At 35.1% G+C, this 25369-nt stretch overlaps 1 protein-coding gene across 9 annotated transcripts; it reads right to left on the reverse strand.

The window, feature by feature from the left end:
* Positions 1–288: 288 nt before the first annotated feature.
* LOC132625805 (histone acetyltransferase HAC1-like) lies at positions 289–21489 on the reverse strand. Of its 9 annotated transcripts, none has more exons than XM_060340379.1 (18): positions 21212–21479; positions 14691–15033; positions 12489–12597; positions 11892–12162; positions 11292–11801; positions 10639–11193; positions 9362–10479; positions 8226–8522; positions 7772–8050; positions 6965–7093; positions 5348–5548; positions 5108–5250; positions 4637–4949; positions 4103–4242; positions 3199–3277; positions 2728–3120; positions 1561–1778; positions 289–930 (listed from the first exon to the last, which is right to left on the reverse strand). In XM_060340379.1, the coding sequence occupies exons 2-18, from the start codon at positions 14879–14881 to the stop codon at positions 816–818; spliced, it is 5061 nt and encodes a 1686-aa protein (XP_060196362.1). In that variant the 5' UTR covers positions 14882–15033; positions 21212–21479; the 3' UTR covers positions 289–815. The 9 variants fall into 9 exon arrangements, with proteins under 9 accessions (XP_060196362.1, XP_060196360.1, XP_060196361.1 ...); XM_060340377.1 differs by having other exon boundaries at positions 9362–10485; positions 21212–21478; XM_060340378.1 differs by having other exon boundaries at positions 9362–10485; positions 10639–11187; positions 21212–21477.
* Positions 21490–25369: the final 3880 nt, after the last annotated feature.

Consider the following 25369-nt stretch of genomic DNA (forward strand, 5'->3'; position numbering starts at 1 on the left):
GTGGCGTCTCGTATGTATGTTTTTAGTATGAAGTGTAATCTTGTAAGAAGGTAGCTAAAGGTGTAACAAAAAAGTAATGGTATAAAATAAGCAATTACAGCCTTTCAAAACTCAATAACCTGCATGGTATTTTCCTCCAAAAAGAAATGGGTTGCATAGATTTATTTGGAAGCGCATTACAGTTTTAAGTTCAACTCATATCATCATCATCAAACCAAATAAAAGTATGTCGGACCAACATTGCAAAATGGTCAAGCACAACAGTTTTAATAAGGAATTGTAACTTGCTACTCGTAAAGTACTTTGCATTTTTAAATAAAGAAAAAACATCTACAAGAATAATTCCAATCTGAGAACATGGAATAGAATGAGACAACTAACTATTCACACGAGAAGGAAAACAGTTGTCCTTCCGCATGTTTAATGCATGATAAAATAAATCAGGAAAACAGGCACATTTGCCCTCGAAATAGTTACTTTTGCTGGATTACAACAGAATAAAATTAAAAAATCACTTATGAGCTACGGACGGGGGGATGCTCGGCATCCTACACTTCCGGAGATGAATTGTTGACGGGAGCAACTCGGATGATACAAGCATCACAATGGGAGATAACACAAAGACGACCAAGTGAAAGAATAGGTCCACGACGGAGATAACCCAGAGACGACTATAAGTGATGGTCAACTAGAAACAGCAATTCCTTCTAGAGTAGCCTAATAGAAATGAACAAGCTTGTATGTTCGTCAGCAGTTTCCTGTACATTACGAGATCTTTTCTTCCAACAATAGTCATTACAACTTGTACAATATGGTCACCCAGCACTGTTGGCAACCTCTGCAGCACGTTGTCTCATCATCTCCATAACAGCAGCCCGCCGCCGAGAATCAGACTGCTGTTGTAGCCTCCGAAGATGTTCTTTCAAATCTCTGCATGAATGGTAATAACATTGCAATTTTTATGTTGTGATCAGATTTAGCAGACATCTTAACACTGAGATTAATGGAACCAAGGGGGAGAGGAGGGAGGGGGGGGACAAAGATAGGGGTAAGGTCTATCAGAAACAGCCTCTCTACCCCACAAAGATAGAGGTAAGGTCTGCGTACACCCCACCCTCCCCGGACCCCACTTGTGGGATCACACTGGGTATGTTGTTGTTGTTGTACTTCTATAATGACCTTTACTGCTATTACTACTGCTACTGCCATCATCAACCTCGAGCTAGTTTTGTTCGGCTATATGAATTCTCACTGCATTTGATTCCAATACTAAATAACTTGTTTTATTACTATTATCAATTGTTATTTTTAGTAAGTGATTACAAACACACTTGCATATGGGAGCTCCTCCCAATATTATTTATCTTACAAAAAAAGGTGACTACAAACACCTATACCAGGAAGTAATGGCCGACTGACCAACCACCAAGGCTCATAGCATAGTGGTGGTATTAGTGGGAGTCTCCCACACAATAGGTGTGACCGTTTGAGTGCGATGTCCACTCTATTCCCACTTCCCTTCCCCAATCCCTAATGAAAAAATTTGAAAAGCCAACTGACCTGCATCGTGGCACATGACAATCAGATACTTTGCATGCACGAGCATGAAGTTGTAGTAGATACCACATTTTCTTACAGAGAACACAACCTCCTGAAGCACGTACTTTACACTGTATACCATGGCGGAAAAGCCCTTTAACTTTCCGACAGTTTGGATATTGACAATGAGAAGAGCGGCACTGAGATGCGTGCACCAAAAGCTCAAGCATCTTCTTAAGCTGCAGAGTCAAATTGCAAGATCATTTCAGACTTCACATGTCAAGCATAAAAAAGAGATTAGCATAGTAACCCACAACCAGGGATACACGAGGATAATGCCTAACCCTGTGATGCACTGCTTATCCTGATGAAATGGAGTCAGATATAAAAAAAGTTGATACTTGAAATTGGGCACCTTTGAACTGAGCCAAATACAAAGTCTCCAATGGGAGTTCATAACAGTTCTAAAACTGAACTCCAGATGCCAAGAGCTTGTAGTCGTGGTGCAAAAAGAATAGGCCCACATAAGCAGATGACATGTTCATATAAGCTAATGACCTTTTTGTTTCTGTACCTATCGGTAGTACCAGTTAGGTGGCCCTTTTTGGGTTTGTTTCTGGGACATTTTAGCTTGCAACATTTACGCATGTTTAGCATATGAGTTAATATCTTACTAAAAAGAGGAAAGAATATCATCACATGTTCTAGAAAAGTAACAGCAGTCTCCATGTAATGATTTTGGGGGAAATTAAAATCTCAAATGATATCATATCATTCCGAAAGAAGGATCCCTTTTGCTTCTCCACAGCAAGTTATGTCGACTCACAAGTCATTTGGATAAAATAACTTGACAGACGAACTTTAGCCCAAAGGTCGTGAATAGACTAGAATATCATCAATGAACACTGGCAAGACCTTGTCAAGAAACAGTTAGAAAACCATGTTTCATCAGATCCATGCAACCTACAGGAGCGTCCGTTAACCGGAAGGACAAAAAAGAAACTCATAAAGCCCACTGCGAGCCAGAAAAGCTGCTTTGGGAACATTCTCCTCTTATTTTCAACTGATGGCTTTTTTTTGTGTGTGTGTGGGGGGGGGGGGGGGGGGGGGGTGGAGGTTAGTGAAATTGAGTAACAGAGAACAGCAAAAAAACCACACAACCAATATTAATGGCCAAGGGGAATGCACCTGCAGAACTCGTTGTTCCCTAGCTTCTGTATTCTGAGCATCACGCTCAGCAATGGATAAGTGAGGAGTTAACTTGTGAGGATGATCAACTCCACCATCCTTCTGATAACAAGCATTACAAACATCATAATCAGGGCAAGTTTCACACCGCCAACCTTGACCCGTTTCTATGTCAAGATGACAGATATTGCAAGTTGTCACAAATGCTGGTGCAGTGGGATTATGAAGGTGGTAAAGAACCATCATTGAGGAATGTTTAGCACGCCGCAGGGTATCATATTGGTAATGGTTTCCTTGACAAAGGCTCAAAAATGCCTGCCTTGTATCAAAAAACTCACTCTCAAGAATGCCATCTTTATCCTCGGTATCAGCAGGTACATCATCAATTTCAGTCTGCAAAAGTTATTCCTCAATCATTAAATTCTACAATATAGCAACACTTAACAAAACAAAAACATAAGAACTACTTACTGGATAAAGCATATGAATATCCTTGTGATAAATAGGATGTCTTTCTCTGGCTTCAAGTGTTTGCTCAACTTCATAGCACCTAAAGAATAGCAGTATAGCTAATTGTTACAAAGAAAAGAATAGCAGTACATCTAATTGTTACAAAGAAAAGAATAACATGCTAGAAAAATAAGAGCTGTCCTCCTCAAACGGGTTCTCTTTCAAATTTACATAGAAAGGGCAGCATGGTGCACAAGGCATCCCGCATTAGCAGGGTCTAGGGAAGGGATTTATATAGAATCTAGCAAAAAGAACTGCAATTGCAGATTTTTTCTTCTTTTCTTTTTTCCCTTTCATGCAGAGTAATTAATTAAGTTAACCTATTAATCAAATGTGTCTTTCTTAGGAAGAACCATATCCACATAACTTACTAAGGACAGCAGCGGAAGTGAGCTTTCTTCACATTATACCCCTTGGATGGGTAAGTTAAGGTTATGTGTCTTTATACATGCTTTGTTTGAGCAGACCTACATTCTGGAATCTCAACCTTACCCTTCTTTACTTTTCTTCTTCAGCACTAACAGGGTGCCTTTAACATTACTAAGAAAAATACGAACCCCAAGGTTTTGGCAATTTTGGTTCATGAAGATATAGCTTAGTGGTCACTTAAAGGTTCATGAAGATATAGCTTAGTAGTCACTTAAAAATTAAAAGTCCCTTTGGATAATCAATCAAAAGACAAACAATAACTTTTTGTTACACATGAAAAAAGACACTCCGGGTACTTTTTGTCTAGCTTGATTTTTCTCTGTTCCCTTTTCAGATAAAAACAATTCACTTTCAATTGTGTAATAAGTATGACTCTTTATAGAATAGAAAAGCTTTACTACTCTGATAAATGAAATGAGAGAGGCAAGACTCGTACTTGTCGCAAAGCTGAAAGTTCTTGCATTGTTTGCATACCCAACGATTTCCGGATACCATTAAAATACAGCAATGAGTACACGCGTGCTGCAAATGGACCATAATAAAATCTTCCTTCATTGGAGAAATAGTTTCACCAAGCTGTGACAAGTAGAAATTTGTGAGGACACAAACGAATGTATAGATAAAAAGACATTGACAGTCCATCAGCTTTCAACACAGGGAGCAAAATAATTTTACAAAAAGTCTGTGCTTGGTAGGAGAGTAGCAATATATTCAAGAGGAGCATCTATAGAGATAAAAGGAAAAATATTAAAGAGTTTACACCGTTCAAAAATCAAAGCCACAAACCATAATGTTTCTTTTGATGAATACAAATCATATTTAACAGCAAATCAGTCAACAAACATTCAGAGAGAAAGTAATTAGGAGTAAATAAAGTGTTTAACAGCTAAAATTGTGCATTAGCAATAGATCTTTAGATGCATTTCCACAAAAGATCAGATTAATAAAGATGTTTAGAGGCTAAAATTACTTTGTGCATTAGAAGTATATCCTTAGTTGCATTTCCAGAAAGATCAGATTGACCAGATGCTTTAAGAGCTCTTTTTGATATGGTCTTCTTCATAGCTCCCTTCTTATGATGTTTCCTCCCATCTTCTTCTTGTTGAAGTTGAAAAATCATATCCTCTGCTGCACCAGGCCAATAGTCCCCATCAAAATATGGCAGGCGAGCTGCAGTCACTTTAGCTTTACATTCGCCCGTGGAGATGAAGAAATGGTCATATAAATTTGTGAGATCTGCAACAATATTTTCCTTCACAGCTTTTCTTAACATTGATAAATACCTGAATTATAAGAAAGTAAACCTAGTCAAGAACATACCCCCAAAAGAGCAACATTACCTCACCACATTAGAAGTTCATCAAAACAGATAACAAAGGATTTGAGACTGAAGGACACATTCTAAAAAATTGATAACACGTCAAAAATTTATTGAGCTCACCACTCTCTGAGCTTGTCAGATTTTGGGGTTTTCTGGATTTCCGGGTGGCAATATAATATATAATCTTCACCCTTCAGTGGAGGACAAGCCCATATATAGCAACTTGTGAAACCACGCTTTTTGCAATATTCTAAATATCCAATCTGGAATATAATCAAAATATAACAAGAATTCCACTATAAGAACCAATAATACAGATAAAGAAATCAACAAACAAAAATGACGGCAGAAAAAGATTACCAATATTTCATGGTACACATATGTACGAAGAGCCTCGCCAGACCATGCTTTGATCTCTGGCCTGAAATATTTGACAGAATCTAGATACGAGAGATAAACACGGCGATGATTTGGTTGTGCGCATTCAGATCCAAATTCCTGAACATACATGCCAAAGAGGCATACTTCTACACCCTCAATTTTCTGAAATAACAATAACACCTGAAGGATGCAACTTATTAGTCAGCACTCGAACTCTGATCACCTAATTGCAAGAGAAATAAGCTAAGAAATGACAGACAGAGATCTTAAGACCAAATGCTTGACCTAACATCCTAAGACAATATAATAGAGTGTAATAATTAAGCAGAATTTATCCAGCCAATCTCAACTAGTTGATCGCGGAGTAGTTAATCAATTGATTTATTATATTTATCGAAGAATAATGAATAGAATCAGTCCACCATTTTATTCCCAAAACCACCATAAAAAATTGACCTCCCAATCTAACCACTGACTTAGATTTTACTGAAGCATAGACTCCCCAAATAATCTCTCCACTACAGAGCTGGAACTACTACAAAGTTCAAGAGTATTGAGTCACAATTCAGGTGAGGGAAACACGAAATGGATGAATATGGAGTGAACCAAAACAATTTTTACCTATATAAGACACTCATCAAATTGCACACTCGAAACACATAATGAGGCGCATGTTATAGAGATGTCTATCACACCAATAATTCATCAATAACGATGTCTCACAAACCAATAATCCATTCTCTACCAACAGATTAGATCTACTTTAGATGTATGAATATCTGGTATTATTACATTTCAATTTCCTTCCTCATCAAAATTGAATTTCCTTACTCAGTTATCTTATTATCTGGCTGTTTATGCTTGTTGCTACTGCCTCCTTTTTATCTTGCTTTGAGCTGAGGGTTATCGGTAACAACCTCTCTACCTTCCCAAAGGAAGGGGGTAAGGTCTGCGTACACACTACCCTCCCCAGACCCCACTTGTGGGATTACACTGGGTTTGTTGTTGTTGTATTGCACCCAAAATATCAACAGCAATTATGTAACGATTGGCTAGTTTTTCAGAGAAACTTGTTACAAAAGTTTCTTAAAAACATTTAGTGCAAAACAATGATGACTGCTATTGGAAAACAATTGTCTCAGGATGAGATGTTTCTGAACTCATAAACTTGTTGTATAACCAAATTTTATATGAACTTTCAACCAGACCCCTTACTGTAGCTGAATGTTATACATTATCCTTGACAACATGCATTAAATTAATACAAAAGTATTTACTATAAAAATATAAGAAACATATTTTTTTTAAAAACAGAGTAAATAATAATTACTTTTTGAAGAAAATAACATAAGATTTAGTTAATTTAAAGTATCTTAACATAGTCATATGAAAGAAAAATGTGAAATTGGAAAAAAATAACTCACGAAGAAAGGGGGCTCAAAGCAATATTTAAAAGAACGTGACTATCGTAGCTTTGGTTTGTTTCAAACAACAAACACGTACCAACTTCTATTTTTGTTTACTTCTGTGAATATGGTCCTTTTCACAGCCAAACAACTTTCTTTTGCAGTAAACAGAAGAAGGGCCAAAGTGTACCTTTGATTTATATGGGAACTCCAAGGGATAGTTCTCTTCTTGAAAGACCTCGAGAAACCTTGATTTCACTTCTAACTTTTTGTCTACCGATGACACAACTCTTACAACAAGCCCTTCAGCACCAGGAACCTGGAGATAAGAAACATACGCAGAAGGTTAACTAGACATACATAAGTGAACAATTGCCGATGAACATATCAATAAACAGAACTTAGAAGAAACACCAAACAAAACATTTATCCACGAGGAAATGAGTTTCTATATTTTACTATGGAAAAGTTTAAGCAATTGAGCAGTTCAATCCACAAGCTAATTTATCTCCCCCTACAGGGGATATGAATGAAAGCTAAAATTTGTCTCAGTACTTAATATTCTCTGAGATGAGCTGTATATGAGGTTATCCAAATCTCTAAAGAAACACATAAAACTGCAAATCTGAAGACAAGACATTTTACTCTTTTTCTTTTTTGAAGAAAGAAGACAAGATATTTTACTTCTATGTCACTTTTTGTTACAAGGCTGAAGCAATTCCATAATCTGGACTTAAGCTTAAACAACTATTCTGGTTAAAGTAGTGAATGCAGCATCCACCATAAAGACCAATGTGAGCTTTATAATGTTTAGAGTACCAAGTTTTGTTATGGCATGACTTTTGTCCCCTTGATGATGACTCAATCAAGACTATATTACCTATCACAACAATGAAATCGGTGTCCACCAGTATCAATACATCATGCTCTCATCTTAAATCAATGAAACTCTTAACATTTTGACTGGACTGTTCAAAACTCAAGACAATTGACTTACCTCATCAGAATTTTTTCCTTCACGTGTTGCTCTTCTCTCTCTTTCTTTCTTCAAAACGCGATCTAATCGTTCCTCAATATGATCGCTGAGAACTGTCCGAGGCAGATCTTTCGCTCCCAGAACAGCACTTTGTGGTAAGGGCTTACGTTCACCTCTTTCAACCTCTATAATATAGCAATTGGGACAGGTATACTCAGCCTGCCCACCATCATTCCTCCTACCATTGAACAATGCACAAATCTGATGTTGCCAAGCTTCACACTTATCACATTGAACCCACTGCACAAAACAGCAACTTTTATTTTTAACAAAAATAACAAAACTATTCAAAATTCAGAACAATGAAGAGAACATTGTGAGCTACTGAAAAAAAAAAGTGTAGAGCAGGATTTTTCAATTAATTTCTTCAAAAATGAGATCTTCTGAAATAAATTCCAAAAGGAGAGACAAATACCCATTCTTCAGTTTCCTCATCATTTTTCTTTTTCTCCATCCTCGCCTTTGGAATAGTGGTCCCATCAACAACAATGGTGTCTCCACGAGCCTCATTATAGCATGGAATGCAGAAGTAGTGTCTAGTATCACCAGTTCCAATGGTATAATACATTGCATTTCGTTTGATACGAGCACCACAAGGAGTACAATATATAGGCGGAGGTTCAAAATTTAGCTTCTCAACTGCACATAATTGACATGAATTTTCACTCATGGAATGTTCCATTGCTTGATTTTTTTCTGCTTTTGCTTTGCTCTGCCAATTAAAAAAGAAATCAACATTTCATATCTTGAAATAATAACGTATACCGATCAGAAAATCAAACAAAAAATGTCGGTAGAATAAATGCCACAGATACTGATAATTCAGCAATGTTTCCTACCACGTCCCAGTGAAAAGTAAAATTATTGTCTTTTGAAGTTTCTAAGAGGGTGAAAGAATTTAAGTAAATGTCCTTTTAAGAGGGTGTTTCATTTCTCATCAACTATAAATGGATACACCCTATAGTCCTTACTCCTTAGGTCCAAAACTTACCTCCTGAAGGATTATAATTCACTACTAAGATACACATACTAGATCGCAAATTACATAAATTAGTTTATTATTGTGTCTCAGCTCTTTTTTTTTTTTTTGAGAAGGTAGCAGTATTGTGTCTCAGCTTTGTATATCAAAAATAATGCTATACTACTTTGAGGGTGTATCGTCTTGATAGAAAATTCAGCTCGCGGGCGATAAAATATTTTATGACTAACAAGCAGATCAGCAAATACATTTTAAGTCATTTCATCTCAATGCAATAACTAGGTACATGCAAAACTCAGTTCAACAATGAACCAATGAACACATAACCCTAACTTAGCCAAGTTTAGAATCGTTACAAATTTCTCAAAACATGTATGCATTTAGTCTTTAAAGCAACCACCACCCCTTTTCTAAGGCAGCTCCCCAACACCATGATTTTGACTAATAATGATTAAAAAAAAACTGTTATTACGAAAAGATTTAAAACATCAATCACCAACTCATATTGAAACACATGATATTTGGCAGTAAATGTGTATGTCAGACAAATAACAATAGCATGCAAGATAGACCTGGCCAACCCATCGCCTCAGACCAATAATGTGTTCTCGGACTTGCTCTGGGGTGAATAATTCAGTCATTGATACACCCTTTATTGTAGGCTTCCCAGACTTGGATCCACTGGTGCTTTCAGGGGGTGCTGACGTATTTTCCTGTTTAGGCTGAACAATGTCCTTCTCAGTCTTAACATTTTCCTGTTTCACAAGTGAAGCTGCATTACTTGATACAACAGGATCACCATCAGGCTTTTGAATGCAGGTACCATCCAAATTGTCATTTCGTATGTCAATACTCCCGGGACTGACTTGCACAGCCATAGCAGGAATTTCCATCATTACATCAGTAACTTCAGATTTCACAGCATTGCCGTGCTGTTCAACAAGCTGGGCATTTTGGGTAACATGAGACTGGCCGGCGGAAACTGACATAAAACAATTTTCAGTTTCCAAGATAAGAGATTGAGAAGGTTGCTCAATCTTCGTGCGCTTAAGAGAAGGCTGCAAATCATTTGTTTGAACTGGCACTGAACTCTGCTTGGCAGTCAACCTGGAAGCAATTTCACCAGGACCATAGGATCTACAAGTACCATTAGCGGAATTTGGCATATCCGAATTACAGCCAGGACGAGCAACTTTCTGCTGTGCCCGTACAAAATTCCTGACAGGAATGCAAACAGGACACTTTAGATCTCTGCACCGTCTATAGTGATTAATTAAGACCCTTGTTGCAGGGCAACGAGGATATTGACACTCAAAAGTGCTGCATCGTTCCATATGCTTCACAAGTTTTTGAGCTTTTATGCAATTCTGCTCTGCACATTTCCCTTCAGGAGCAGAACATCCACGTGCATGAGTCAAAAATAATAGCCACTTCTGCTGATTGTAATATTGTTGTTCACGAGGAAGGTTATTAAATCTGCAGATGGAGTTGCTTGAGTTATTTGTAGCAACTTCTCTGTTACCAAAAGCTTGACTGGCCGGTGATCTCTCTGTGGACAAATTATTTGGATAAGCTTCTTCCTTCCTGGAAGTTCTCTGACACAACTCCTCTTGCACATTTTGCTTATCTGAGAAGCTACCTGGAATTTGACTCCCATCTTGCGACTTGGAATACCATTGACCCTGAAATACTGCATCTGAATGAACCCCATTAGAGAAAAAGCTGAAATGACTCTTAGAATCAGTAACAAATTGTTGTGAATTCAACAATTGATGCTTTTGTTCTGAAGGCTGAGACACTGACAAACAGATATCCTGCTGACTAGACTGAGGAGGGAGCAACTGAGTACCTTTAGAATGGTCTTCAACAGAATTTGGCTGAATCTGATTTATGTCGGAAAACTGAAATTGCCCAGCATTGACCCGAGACTGTTGAGGTTCATCATGATTTCCAGGCTCAGACTTTACCTGAATACCAAGATCAGAAGGTAAATGAGATTGAGCAAAAGCATTGCTCCTTGACAAAATTTGGTGCTGCTGATTTTGCAGCTTCTGTTGGGGTTGAGATTGAACAAGTTGGTGTTGCTCCTGGAACTGCTGAGGTGGCTGTTGACGGTGTTGATGCTGATAGGAAGACAAATGGTTATCTCCCACTGCATGCTGGGACTGAAAGTTCATCTTCGCGGACTGATCAACTGGTTGAACCTTTATATTTGGCATCTGCCCAGAGGCAATCAAGTTTGACTGATTGGTAATCAAAGGAGAGTTTATTTTGGACATGGACTGTAAGGCTACAGCACCAGGTTTTTGATTATTCATGACCATTCCCACAGAAGAAACAGGAAGACACAAGTTTCCAGACCCCGAAGTATCGGCATGGCTGATACCATATCTATCACCTGTCACTAAAAAAAGAAAAAATTAGTTCTCATATATTATTTGAAGCTTGCAACAATCAGACTGCAGGAGTTATTTTATCAGTACTTGTTGAGAGTGGGGGTACCTTGCATTAATGGTTGATGTTGCTGATCAAAATGCTGCGGCAACGACTTTGGAGAGTTCCCGTACGTGGTTGCTGGTATATAGCCATCAGATGCTGAACCATTCACCAAATGCAAATTGTTTCCAATCATTCCAAGGCCCCCGCCATTCATAGGCCCTGTTGACTGTCCATAGGATCTATTCTGAAATCCTGACCTGATTCCACCACCCACATGGCTGCCAACCGTATGCAGTATACGGCTGTTTTGAGCAGCAACATGCTGCTTTTGTTGCAGAGGCTGTGAAACAATTGTGGAATCAACACTAGAAAATGCAGCTATATTACTGGGTGAGTCCAAACTCATGGAAGACTGTGCACTAGAGTTATTATTCAAATTAGCACCACCACTGGAATTAAACCCAGGAGTGGGGATCATTTGGCTTGTCATTCTTTGCCCACTCATTGATGGTACCAAATTATTCCCACCCGAACTGACCATGAAATTGGAAGTTGGTTGATATCCATTTGTCACTGCAAGGATAAGTACAAAGTGAAATAAATCCTTAAATAACCTAGAAAATAATTATACCATCAGCAGAACTAAAAGAAAAGCAAATGTACCACTGGAAGACACATTAGCCATTGGCAAGAAGCTTCCAGTGTTGACAGTAGAGGATGCAATGGTACTCCCAGCAGCCATGGAACTGTCAACAGACGATGTTCCAATTAGGGCCGAATTCGCACTTTGCGCCATGCCTGGAGTTGGTATCATTGTACCAACGGAGCCAGAAGAGCTAACTCGAGAGAATCGTTGGTTTTGATTGTTCATCCGAAGGCCTTTAATCAGGCCATGTAAGCGGTTCTCCAAAGTTGATAGATTCAAATACTCCTCCTAACAACATGACAAAGCGCTAAGTCAACAAGCAAAATAAATAGAATATATTTTCATCATCACTTTCTAGGGGTCTTTTAGCTCTATTAGAGATTCTCATGCCAGTAGCAAATACAGAGAACTTCTAGAGTTTTAGTACTTTATTTTTATTTTTGTTTTTGTTTTCTATAATGTTGGCCTGAGATGAATTTAAATGGGGAGCATGGTCAGTAGGATTCATATCCCCAACTGGTTTGAGACTGAGGCGTTGTTATCGTGTCATCGTCTTTTTATCATAGCAAAAACACGTAAACAACTACATAAAGAGCAGAATTGAAATAGAAAACCTTTGTTGAGGCACTTTTAAACAAGCCCTCCTCCAAGCGTTTAACTATATCCATAACCTTCTTTGGAGGTTTCTCATGGGCTTGCTGCCGCTGTATGAGATACTCGTAGCTGAAAACAGCAAGGATTCAAAACTCTCATCAGTTCTCACCATCATAAAGCTTACCAGAATTGCAGTAGAATCAATTTCATAAATAGTGGTTAAAAGATTCCAAGCAGGTTTAGAAGAAAGATCACGAACAACACAATCGAGCATCTGTTGGGTTAAGCATAGCAGAGGAAACATGAAATTAATGAGCCAACAGGCAGAAAATAAAACTCTTTATTTGGCACACAGAAAATATCCAGCCACCAAATGAATTGTAGAGTCATCAAAAGCACCCAAATAATGTAAGAAAATAAAAGCTCTTTACTTTGGCACACAGAAAATATCTGCCTACCAAATTATATACTCCTTCATGTTATCAGCCAATAAATGGGGAAAAGGAAAAAATAAACTGATCAATGGTAGTAGTGCCCAAGAAGAATAAAATAACTACTCACAAAAAGGGGCTGACCATATCATCAGCACAGTAAATGTCAATTTACTTGCATTCTAAAAGGGCTAGAACCTCCCAAAATCCATGAATCAACATATATCACATGCAAGCAGAAAAGCAGATAGCAAATCTGTACCGATGCCCCTCTGCAAACTTAAGTAGTTCATGAACAGTGCCTCAAAGTTCTCTCCTCACTCTTCCTTTTTTTTTTTTTTTGAAACAGGTAACACTCCTCACTCTTCTTTCATTGTTGTACCTAAATAGGAAACACCGTACTCTACCATTCTGAAGTTAAAGTTTCACCCTAAAAGGATCTCACAATCAACGATCAACTTATATTAAAATTTTACACTAACCTGAGAGAACAGCTTGCATTGAGGCACCTCTAAAAATGTAAGTCAGAAGAGAGTCATAGGAGGAGCCAAGCAAATGAATAAGTATCACATTAGTCAAACAATCGCTGATGCCTCCTCTGTCTTCCGCTCTACTTGGTCACATTTCATTCAACTACTAACTAAAGATATCCGAGATAAGGTGGGAGTGGCATCAGTGGAGGACAAGATGCGAGAAGCGCGGCTGAGATGGTTTGGGCATGTGAGGAGGAGAGACACAGATGCCCCAGTGCGGAGGTGTGAAAGGTTGGCTATGGACGGTTTCAGAAGAGGTAGAGGTAGGCTGAAGAAGTATTGGGGAGAGGTGCTTAGACAGGACATGGCGCAGTTCCAGCTTACCGAGGACATGACCTTAGATAGGAGGCTATGGAGGACTCAGATTAGGGTAGAAGGCTAGTAGGTAATCCCACGTATCCCGTCGTACTAGTAGTCGCAGTTTTGATCTTCATTTTCTTGTCCTTTGATTCGTGCAACTATATGTTGGTCCGTGTACCACAATTATCGTATTTATCTGTGGTAGCTACTGTTTCTATTTTCTCATACTGCTTTATCATGGCTTTTTCGCTTTCGTTATTTTCATTTACGTATTGCTTTGAACTGTTTCTACATATCTGACCTTTTCTCATCATGTTTTCTCTTGAGCCGAGGGTCTTCCGGAAACAGCCTCTCTATCTTCCGAGATGGAGGTAAGGTCTGCGTACATTTTACCCTGCCCAGACCCCACACTGTGGGATTTCACTGGGTATGTTGTTGTTGTACTATCTAAATTGTCTTAAAAGGGCTTTCTAAAACTAGAAGGTTCTCTAAATATTACCTATCAAAAAAAAGAAGGTTCTCTAAGTATCTAGTCTGACTAAATGTCAAATGCGAAACAATCAACATGATTTACCACTACCGAGAGCCAATACATGGAAAAGACTAGCCAGTCAAAAGAACAAGGACTAGCAATGATGTTGAGAAAAAACAATCCCTGTAATGCAGATACAACACAGTTTATAGAACATACCTTATTCTCATATGACCTCCTGACATATTCTACAGGAAACCAATATTTTGTTCCAAAGGTGAAGGAGAGCTAGTTATAAGATATTGCTCATCAACTTTGTTAAATTAGTCTTCACATTGTTGATAAGTTGGTTATTAACGGCTTGTTACTTTAGTTTATCTACACCACCCAACTCCCACACCCCTCCCTGCCAAAAGCAACAGAATAATGGAAAGAAGAAAGCACCTTGGACACATTTTAATGGATGCAAAGAACATACTTTCTTACATCTTATTTGATATAAAATGCCGAGCTTTCGAGTACTCAGGCTCAATATTTGGCATATTATTATGGACAACCGGATTTTGCATCTGCATAGAGAAAGGATTTCCGCTCTGCTGGGGTAGCCCAGGCAGAGAAGTGCCACTTTGATTTGGAACCTGCCCTGAGATCTGCCCTGCCATATGCTGCAAATTCATTTTTATCTTGTATCCTTCTAACAAACATGCACTTCATAGCACATACTATTAGCATTCCATTAAATAAATGAGAATCCCACACTTTATAAGCTGGGTGGGCATATGCTCATCCAACCAGCTTGCCGTGAAATAAGTTTACGATATCCGTAATGCTGCAGTCAAAACAATACCAGAAAATAAGTCAAAAGAGTGGTCTACTTGATTGGTCATCGCACATAAAAGTACATGAGGTAACAAGACAATCAAATAACCATAATACACTGGTACATATTGAAACTATAACAGTAGTGCTCTGAAAGGACCTTGCTAATTAAGAACGATCAATGTGAAAAATCCTTAAGAAAAAATACTGTTGAAATAAATTGATACAGAAAAAGAATGACGCTAGCAACAAATACTGAATCCTGGATTCTACATTAAAAACTGAATAGTTTTAGCTCCTCAATTCAGTTCGGAAAAGAATAGGTAGGTCATAAGAACAAAGTACATTCCTTTCTGATTACACTTGCAATTTCAGACTCGTTGAACAACAAAATACACTAATCTACTCGTGAAGCTAATATTACAATCCCCGGAAATTACTTGATTGACTTCCTAACATTTCCAGCTTGACCTCAGTCAGACCCCCAAAACAAAATAACAAGAGGAGCAAGCTCCACCAGCTAAAGACATGTTAAACCATTGTATTTTTATATGTTAACCAATTTTTAAGGAAAACAATACCTGAACAGACAAAAAGAGCGAGTTTCTCATGAGGGCACAAAAAGTCCCAATTTTTAAAAGCTAAAATCAGCTTCTGAATATGGAAGCAACCAACTCCACTATGAGCATAAATCCAAACACAAACACATATTGGAAGCATTTTGCCTACATTAGAACGATCGCGGTATTGAATCTTCGAAATTCATAAAACATTACCAAACACTCGCTGGAATTCACCGTAGTTTGGAAAAGAAATATATAGGTCATAAGAACAAAGTACTTTCTTTTCTGATTACCCTTGAATTTTCAGACGCATTGATCAACAAAATACACTCATCTATTTTTATTTTTTTTAAAACTGGTAACTGTCAAAATACACTCATCTATTTGTGAAGCTAAGTTTCAATCCCTTACTTGGTTGGTTCCTAACGTTTCCAGCTTGACCTCAACCAGACCCCAAAAAGTAAAGAACAAGGGAGCAAGCTCCGCCATGTTAACCAATTTTAAGGGGGGAGAAATTAACAAGTTACATTCTTTTCTGATTATACTGCAATTTCAGACTCGTTGATCAACAAAATGCACTCATCTATTCATGAAGCTAATATTACAATCCCCGGAATCTACTTGACTGAGTTCCTAACATTTCCAGCTTGACCAGACACCAAAAAGAAAAGAACAAAGGGAGCAAGCTCCACCAACTAAAGATATGTTAACCAATTTTATTCTTACTATGTTAACCAATTTAGAGACAAACAGACCTAGTTTCTCAATGAGAGTACAAAAATGCCCCTTTTTTTCAGCTAAAATCAGCTTTTTTACTCCAATATGAGCATAAATCCAAACAAAAACACCTACTGTTAGCATTTTGATTACATTTGAACAATGAGCGTACAAAAGCCCCAATTTTTTTCAGCTAAAATCGACTTCTAAATATAAGCAGCTACAATATGAGCTAGTTTCTAAGTAAAGATACAAAAAGCCCCAATTTTTTAAGCTAAAATCCACTTCTAATTATAGAAACATTTAGCTACAATATGAGCTTAAATCCAAACACAAAAACACATATTACTAGCATTTTAATCACATTAGAACAATCAAGTTATTAGATCTTCAAAATTCATAAAACATTACCAAACATTCACTGGAATTCACCGTAGACTTCTAACATAACTGAGTTCCTAACTAAACACATCTTAAATCATGTATTTTTACATGTTAAACCCAATTTTTAAGAAAAACAACACCTAAACAGACAAAACTAGCTAGTTTCTACAAAAAGCCCCAGTTTTTTCAGCTAAAATCAGCTTTTTTACTCCAATGTGAGCATAAATCCAAACACAAAACACATACTGTTAACAGTTTGATTACATTAGAACAATAAAGTTGTTGAATCTTCAAAATTAACAAAACATTACCAAAAACAATACTTAAACAGACAAAAAGAACTAGTTACTCAGTAAGGATACAAAAAGCCCCAATTTTTTTCAGCTAAAATCAACTTCTAAATATAGAAACATTCAGCTTCAATATGAGCATACATCCAAACACAAACAACATATTACTAGCATTTTAATCACATTAGTAACAATCAAGGTATTGAATCTTCAAAATTCATTAAACATTACCAAACATTCACTGGAATTCACCTTAGACTTCTAACTTAACTGAGTTCCTAACTAACCACGTGTTAAATCATTGTATTTTTATATCTTAACCCAATTTTTAAGACAAACAATACCTAAACAAACAAAAATAGCTAGTTTCTACTAAAAGCCCCAATTTTTCCAGGAAAAATCAGCTTTTTGTTTGCATATAGAAACATTCAGCTACAAAATGAGCTTAAATCCAAACACAAAAACACATATTACTAGCATTTTAATCACATTAGAAGAATCAACTTATTAAATCTTCAAAATTAACAAAACATTACGGAAATTCACCTTAGATTTCTAACTTCCAGCTTAAGCTCAGCCAGACACCAACTAAAGACATGCTATACTGTTGTAATTTTATATGTTAACTAATTTTTCAGACAAACAATACCTAAACAAACAAAAATAGCTAGTTTCTACTAAAAGCCCCAATTTTTTCAGCTAAAATCAGCTTTTTCACTCCAACATGAGCTTAAATCCAAACACAAACAACATATTACAAGCATTTTAATCACATTAAATCAAGTTATCAAATCTTTAAAATTCATAAACTATTACCGAAATTCACCTTAGATTTTATATTTTTATATGTTAACCAATGTTTAAGAAAAACAATACCTGAACAGACAAAATGAGCTATTTTCTAAGTAAAAACACAAAAAGCCCCCATTTTTTCAGCTAAAATCAGCTTTTTGTTTCAATATAGAAACAACTAGCTATAATATGAGCTTAAATCCAAACACAAAACACATATTGGTAGCATTTTGATTACATAATGTATTGAATTTTCGAAATTAAGAAAACATTACCAAATATTCGTATAGAATTAACCTTAAATATCTAACTTTCAATAACAGTAGCCTCTATCGAAGAAGATAATTAGGTTCGGCAAATTAACTTCACTGAGTTCCTAACATTTCCAACTAAACGCATATAAAATCACTGTATTTTTATACGTTAACCAACTTTTAAGACAACCAATACCTAAACATACAAATTAGCAAGTTTCTACAAAAAGCCCCAATTTTTTCAGCTAAAATCAGCTTTTTTACTCCAATATGAGCTTAAATCCAAACACAAACAACATATTACTAGCATTTCAATCACATTAGAACAATCAACTTATTAAATCTTCAAAATTAACAAAGCATTACCGAAATTCACCTTAGATTTCTAACTTTCTAGCTTAAGCTCAGCCAGACACCAACTAAAGACATGTTATACAATTGTAATTTTATATGTTAACTAATTTTTAAGACAAACAATACCTAAACAGACAAAAATAACTAGTTTCTACAAAAAGCCCCAAAATTTTAAGCTAAAATCAACTTCTAAATATAGAAACATTCAGCTTCAATATGAGCATAAATCCAAACACAAAAACACCTAATTACTAGCATTTTAATCACATTAGAACAATCAAGTTATTAAACTCAGCCAGACACCAACTAAAGACATGTTATACTATAGTAATTTATATGTTAACTAATTTTTAAGACAAACAATACCTAAACATACAAAAATAGCAAGTTTCTACAAAAAGCCCCAATTTTTTCAGCTAAAATCAGCTTTTTTTACTCCAATATGAGCTTATATCCAAACACAAAACACATAATGTTAACAGTTTGATTACATTATAACAATAAAGTTATTGAATCTTCAAAATTAACAAAACATTACCGAAAATTCACCTTAGATTTCTAACTTGACTGAGTTAAGTTATATTAACCAATTCTTAAGAAAAACAATACCTAAACAGACAAAATGAGCTAGTTTCTAAGTAAAAACACAAAAAGCCCCAATTTTTTCAGCTAAAATCAGCTTTTTAATTCAATATGAGCATTAATCCAAACAAAAACACCTATTTTTAGCATTTTGATTACATTATCACAATGAGAGTACAAAAAGCCCCAATTTTTTTCAGCTAAAAATCCACTTCTAAATATAGAAACATTCAGCTTAAATATGAGCTTAAATACCAAACACAAAACACATAGTGTTAACAATTTGATTATATTATAACAATAAAGTTATTGAATCTTCAAAATTAACAACACATTACCAAAAACAATACTTAAACAGACAATTGAGCTAGTTTCTAAGTAAAAACACAAAAAGCCCCAATTTTTTCAGCTAAAATCAGCTTTTTAATTCAATATGAGCATTAATCCAAACAAAAACACCTATTTTTAGCATTTTGATTACATTATCACAATGAGAGTACAAAAAGCCCCAATTTTTTTCAGCTAAAAATCCACTTCTAAATATAGAAACATTCAGCTTAAATATGAGCTTAAATACCAAACACAAAACACATAGTGTTAACAATTTGATTATATTATAACAATAAAGTTATTGAATCTTCAAAATTAACAACACATTACCAAAAACAATACTTAAACAGACAATTGAGCTAGTTTCTTAGTAAAAACACAAAAAGCCCCAATTTTTTCAGCTAAAATCAGCTTTTTGTTTCAATATGAGCATTAATCCAAACAAAAACACCTATTTTTAGCATTTTGATCACATTACAACAATGAGAGTACAAAAAGCCCCAATTTTTTTCAGCTAAAAATCCACTTCTAAATATAGAAACATTCAGCTTCAATATGAGCTTAAATACCAAACACAAAACACATACTGTTAACAATTTGATTACACTATAACAATAAAGTTATTGAATCTTCAAAATTAACAAAACATTACCAAAAACAATACCTAAACAGACAAAATGAGCTAGTTTCTAAGTAAAAACACAAAAAGCCCCAATTTTTTCAGCTAAACTCAGCTTTTTGTTTCAATATGAGCATTAATCCAAACAAAAACACTTATTTTTAGCATTTTGATCACATTACAACAATGAGAGTACAAAAAGCCCCAATTTTTTTCAGCTAAAAATCCACTTCTAAATATAGAAACATTCAGCTTCAATATGAGCTTAAATACCAAACACAAAACACATACTGTTAACAATTTGATTATATTATAACAATAAAGCTATTGAATCTTCAAAATTAACAAAACATTACCAAAAACAATACCTAAACAGACAATTGAGCTAGTTTCTTAGTAAAAACACAAAAAGCCCCAATTTTTTCAGCTAAAATCAGCTTTTTGTTTCAATATGAGCATTAATCCAAACAAAAACACCTATTTTTAGCATTTTGATCACATTACAACAATGAGAGTACAAAAAGCCCCAATTTTTTTCAGCTAAAAATCCACTTCTAAATATAGAAACATTCAGCTTCAATATGAGCTTAAATACCAAACACAAAACACATACTGTTAACAATTTGATTACACTATAACAATAAAGTTATTGAATCTTCAAAATTAACAAAACATTACCAAAAACAATACCTAAACAGACAAAATGAGCTAGTTTCTAAGTAAAAACACAAAAAGCCCCAATTTTTTCAGCTAAACTCAGCTTTTTGTTTCAATATGAGCATTAATCCAAACAAAAACACTTATTTTTAGCATTTTGATCACATTACAACAATGAGAGTACAAAAAGCCCCAATTTTTTTCAGCTAAAAATCCACTTCTAAATATAGAAACATTCAGCTTCAATATGAGCTTAAATACCAAACACAAAACACATACTGTTAACAATTTGATTATATTATAACAATAAAGCTATTGAATCTTCAAAATTAACAACACATTACCAAAAACAATACTTAAACAGACAAAATGAGCTAGTTTCTTAGTAAAAACACACAAAGCCCCAATTTTTTCAGCTAAAATCAGCTTTTTAATTCAATATGAGCATTAATCCAAACAAAATCACTTATTTTTAGCATTTTGATCACATTAGCACAATGATAGTACAAAAAGCCCCAAATTTTTTTCAGCTAAAAATTCACTTCTAAATATAGAAATATTCAGCTTCAATATGAGCTTACTATTAACAATTTGATCATATTATAACAATAAAGTTATTGAATCTTCAAAATTAACAAAGCATTACCTAAAATTCACCTTAGATTTCTAACTTTGAATAACAGTAACCTCTATTGAAGAAGATAATAATTAGGTTCGGCAAATTAACGAGCCTATAAAGATCGACGGTGATCGGAGGTTCGGCGGCGATGGCGGCAACGGTGGAGATTAGTTACGATGAAATAGCGATGATGAGAACGAAAAGGAGAGTTGAGAAGCGTTGAAACGATAGAGTCAAAGGGTGGAATTGGAAAGCTTGGAGGTACGGATGGCGGTTCGGATATATATTAGGGGTAAAAGAGTAATTTAACCCATCTTATTTTTCTTTTTCTTTTTTTTTTTGTTTTTTTTTTAATTATTGAAGAATATATTATTATTATTATTAGCGGAATAGATAGTTACTCCCCCGATCTTGAGGTTAAATTCCTTTGATACATCTTTTCAATACTGGCAATTTCGATTACATGCCGATTTTTTCACCATTCGTATTCAACTGTGTCATAACCGACCTTTTACTATAACCAACTTCTAAATTTTAGATTGGAGAATGAAAGGAGACTTGAGAATTGGCGGATTGGAATTAGAAAGCTTGAGGTATGGATGGAGGTTCCAATATATCAGGGATAAAAGAGTAATTTAACCCATTTCATTTTTTTCCATTTTTCCTTTTTTTTATGAACAATTACTCGTATTTAAGAATATATTATTGGCGGACTACATAGTTTGCCCCTTATCTTGAGGTTAAATTCCTTTGATACACCTTTCCAATGCAAACAATTTCTTTTACATACCAATTTTTTTACCATTGTATTCAACGACTTCTTCTTAAAAGCTTACTACGCGTGTTAATTAGTGTGCGACACATGTTATAACCGCGCTTACTATCACCTTCCAAAATTTTAGATTTGATATTGAAAGAAGACTTGAGAATCAAGAGATCATAGAGTCAAAGGGTGGAATTGGAAAGTATGGGGTATGGATTGGGATGGTATATATCATGGGTAAAAGAGTAATTTAACTCATGTCCTTTTTTCTCATTTTTCTTCTATTTTATATGCATAATTACTCCTATCTTAGTTGGGATTTGATTTTTAAAGAATATATTATTGACGGAATACATAGTTTACCCTAGTCTTGAGGTTAAATTCTTTTGACACATCTTTCCAATGCGGGTAATTTCTATTAGGGAAAAGTGTTTAAAACACACTTAAATTATGGCCAAAATTGTCATAACACACCTAAACTTTGTAGGGGTCCTATGACCCCCTTGGACTTATGTTTTGTGTATTATTTACGCTTTTATATGGACAAAGTCACCCAAGCTCAAACGAGTGTATGCACGCGCCCCCTAAAATGTTAAAATCAGACTGGCCTTTTTCATTTCCGAACTTTAAAAGTTTGAAAACCCAAAAAAACTCCATTGTAACGACCAAATCAAATGGGTCTTTTTTGATATTATATAGGATTTGTGACATTGTCGTCATTGAAAACATGATTATCAATAGTGGATTGAGATTGTAGAACCAGTAAACAAAAACTCCATGACTCCATGAACAAAGCTTGAAGTTGGGTCTTCAAATTCCGGATTTGATGACTAAAATTCTTGGTTGATGATTGTTTGAAGCAGAACTCGAGCTAATAAGACGTCTGAACGTGAAGAAGAATTGAACGACTCCATGACTGCCATGAACAAACCTTGAAGCTTCGAACTCGAATTTTCGGGTTGCCGCAAATGAGCTCCATTTCGAGTGGGTGATATATCAAATGAACCAGAATGTCGAGAGGAATTCGAATATGAAATTTAGTGATGTTTGGTTGAGATTTGAAGTGCATTAGGATCAAATTTCAGTCCAGTTCTCTATGAATAAGATGAACAGTAATTTCCTGCCCAGATTTTGCCAAAGTTGTCATAACACACCTAAACTTTGCGGGAGTCCTATAACCCCCTGGACTTATTTTTTGTGTATTATTTACGCTTTTATGTGGAATCTTATGTGCTCAAAGAGAGTAGGTTCAATCGCTTGTATATGTCGCCATATAAAAATGTACAAAATACACAAAAAATAAGTCCAGGGGGGTCATAGGACCCCCGCAAAGTTTAGGTGATGGCAACTTTGGCCATAGTTTGAGTGTGTTTTAAACACTTTTCCCTTTCTATTACATACTAACTTTTTATAAATCTGTCTCTAACACAAATCATTTTTACTCAACCGTTTTTTTTTTAAATTTACATTACGTGCGTCAATAGTGTGCAAAACGTGTCATAACTTAATGGATAAAAAGAAAAAAATATAAACGAACACGTGTCACATCTTTCTAATACGAGTAAGTCTTCAACATACTAAATTTTTAAAAAGTGCATTGAATACAAATAATTCGTACTTAACCAGTTCTTCTTAAATACTTACTGTATTACGCGTGTCAATCAATGCACCATGTGTCATAACTGCTCTTTCACTATAACCACCTTCCAAATTTTAGATTCAACTTTTTAAGGTTGTATTCAACAAGTTTCAACACTGTCAATTCAATTCCTTACTACAAGCTTGGGTACGGAAGGCTGGTTTATATCGGGGTAAAAAGGTAATTTAACCCATGTTTTATTTTCAATTTTTTCTTTCTATTTTGTATTCATAATTACTCCCATCTTAGATGGCATTTGATTTTTAAAGAATATATTATTGGCGGAATACATAATTTACCCCCGATCTTGAGGTTAAATTCCTTTGATACATATTTTCAATACGAGCAATTTTTTTTACATACCTATTTTTTTATTATTCGTATTCAACCGCTTTTTCTTAAAAGTTATATTACGCGCGTCAATTAGTGTGCGACACATGTAATATCTCAACCGACAAAAAGTAAAAACATAAAAGAAGAGTAATTTAACCCGTGTCTTTTCTTCCTTTTTCTCATTTTTCTTCTATTTTATATGCATAATTACTCCTATCTTAGATGGGATTTGATTTTTAAAGAATACATAATTGACGGAATACATATTTTACCCCTTGTCTTGAGGTTAAATTCTTTTGGCACATCTTTCTAATACGGGTAATTTCTATTACATACCAACTTTTATAAAACTGTGTCTAACACAAATCATTTTACTCATCGTTTTTTTAAAATAAAAATAAAAACATTACGTGCGTCAATAGTGTACGAAACGTGTCATAACTTAATGGATAAAAAGAAAATACATAAACAAACCCGTGTCACATTTTTCTAATACGAGTAAATCTTCAACATACTAATTTTTTTAAAAGTGCATTGGATACAAATCTTTCTTACTTAACCAGTTCTTCTTAAATGCTTATTGTATTACGCGCGTCAATCAATACATCATGTGTCACAACTGCTCTTCCACTATAACCACCTTCCAAATTTTAGATTCAACTTTTTAAGGTTGTATTCAACAAGTTTCAACACCGCCAATTCAATTCCTTACTACAAGGTTGGGGTAGGGAAGGCTAGTTTATATCCGGGTAAAAGAGTAATTTAACCCATGTCTTATTTTTCAGTTTTTTTTTCTTTCTATTTTGTATTCATAATTACGCCCATCTTAGATGGCATTTGATTTTTAAAGAATAAATTATTGGCGGAATACATAAGTTACCCCCGATCTTGAGGTTAAATTCCTTTGATACATCTTTTCAATACGAGCAGTTTTTTTTACATACCAATTTTTTTTATTATTCGTAGTCAACCGCTTTTTCTTAAAAGTTGCATTACACGCGTTAATTAGTGTGCGACCCGTGTCATAGCTCAACCGACAAAATGGAAAAATGACGAGGCTAATGTGTATATCAATTTCTGCTTGTACTCTGTCAAATTATTGTAAAGTTTAAAATATCATCCCACAAAGATTAGAACCACCTACGCTATAAATTTGTATTATTTTTGTTACTATTTGAGAGAATAAAATTGATGAAAGGTGAGTTTTTGAAATTAAAATTACTTAAATCAAAAACAAATTTACTTTCAGAAAAGTTATATATAAAAAGAGGTGGGAACTGCTGAATTCACTTGATATATTTTTACGATAAAATCTCAGTTTCTACATGCATTTCTCCAAGGAATAATTGCTTATTGCTAATACAATTATATTTTCACACTAAGAAATAAATAATTAATTAACACTCTGTGAGGTTATGTCAATTAATTGGTTTAAAACTACTGACGATTA

The sequence above is a fragment of the Lycium barbarum genome, chromosome 2 (assembly GCF_019175385.1).
Source record: "Lycium barbarum isolate Lr01 chromosome 2, ASM1917538v2, whole genome shotgun sequence".
NCBI lineage: Eukaryota > Viridiplantae > Streptophyta > Magnoliopsida > Solanales > Solanaceae > Lycium > Lycium barbarum.

Excerpts from the sequence above, each read along its gene's own strand:
- LOC132625805 (XM_060340376.1), bottom strand. The coding sequence starts at position 14,881 with ATGAATTTGCAGCATATGGCAGGGCAGATCTCAGGGCAGGTTCCAAAT. Across the intron at positions 3,278-4,102 it reads AACTTTCAGCTTTGCGACAA|GTGCTATGAAGTTGAGCAAA; the intron begins GTACGAGTCTTG and ends GCTATTCTTTAG. Across the intron at positions 3,121-3,198 it reads ATATTCATATGCTTTATCCA|ACTGAAATTGATGATGTACC; the intron begins GTAAGTAGTTCT and ends TAACTTTTGCAG.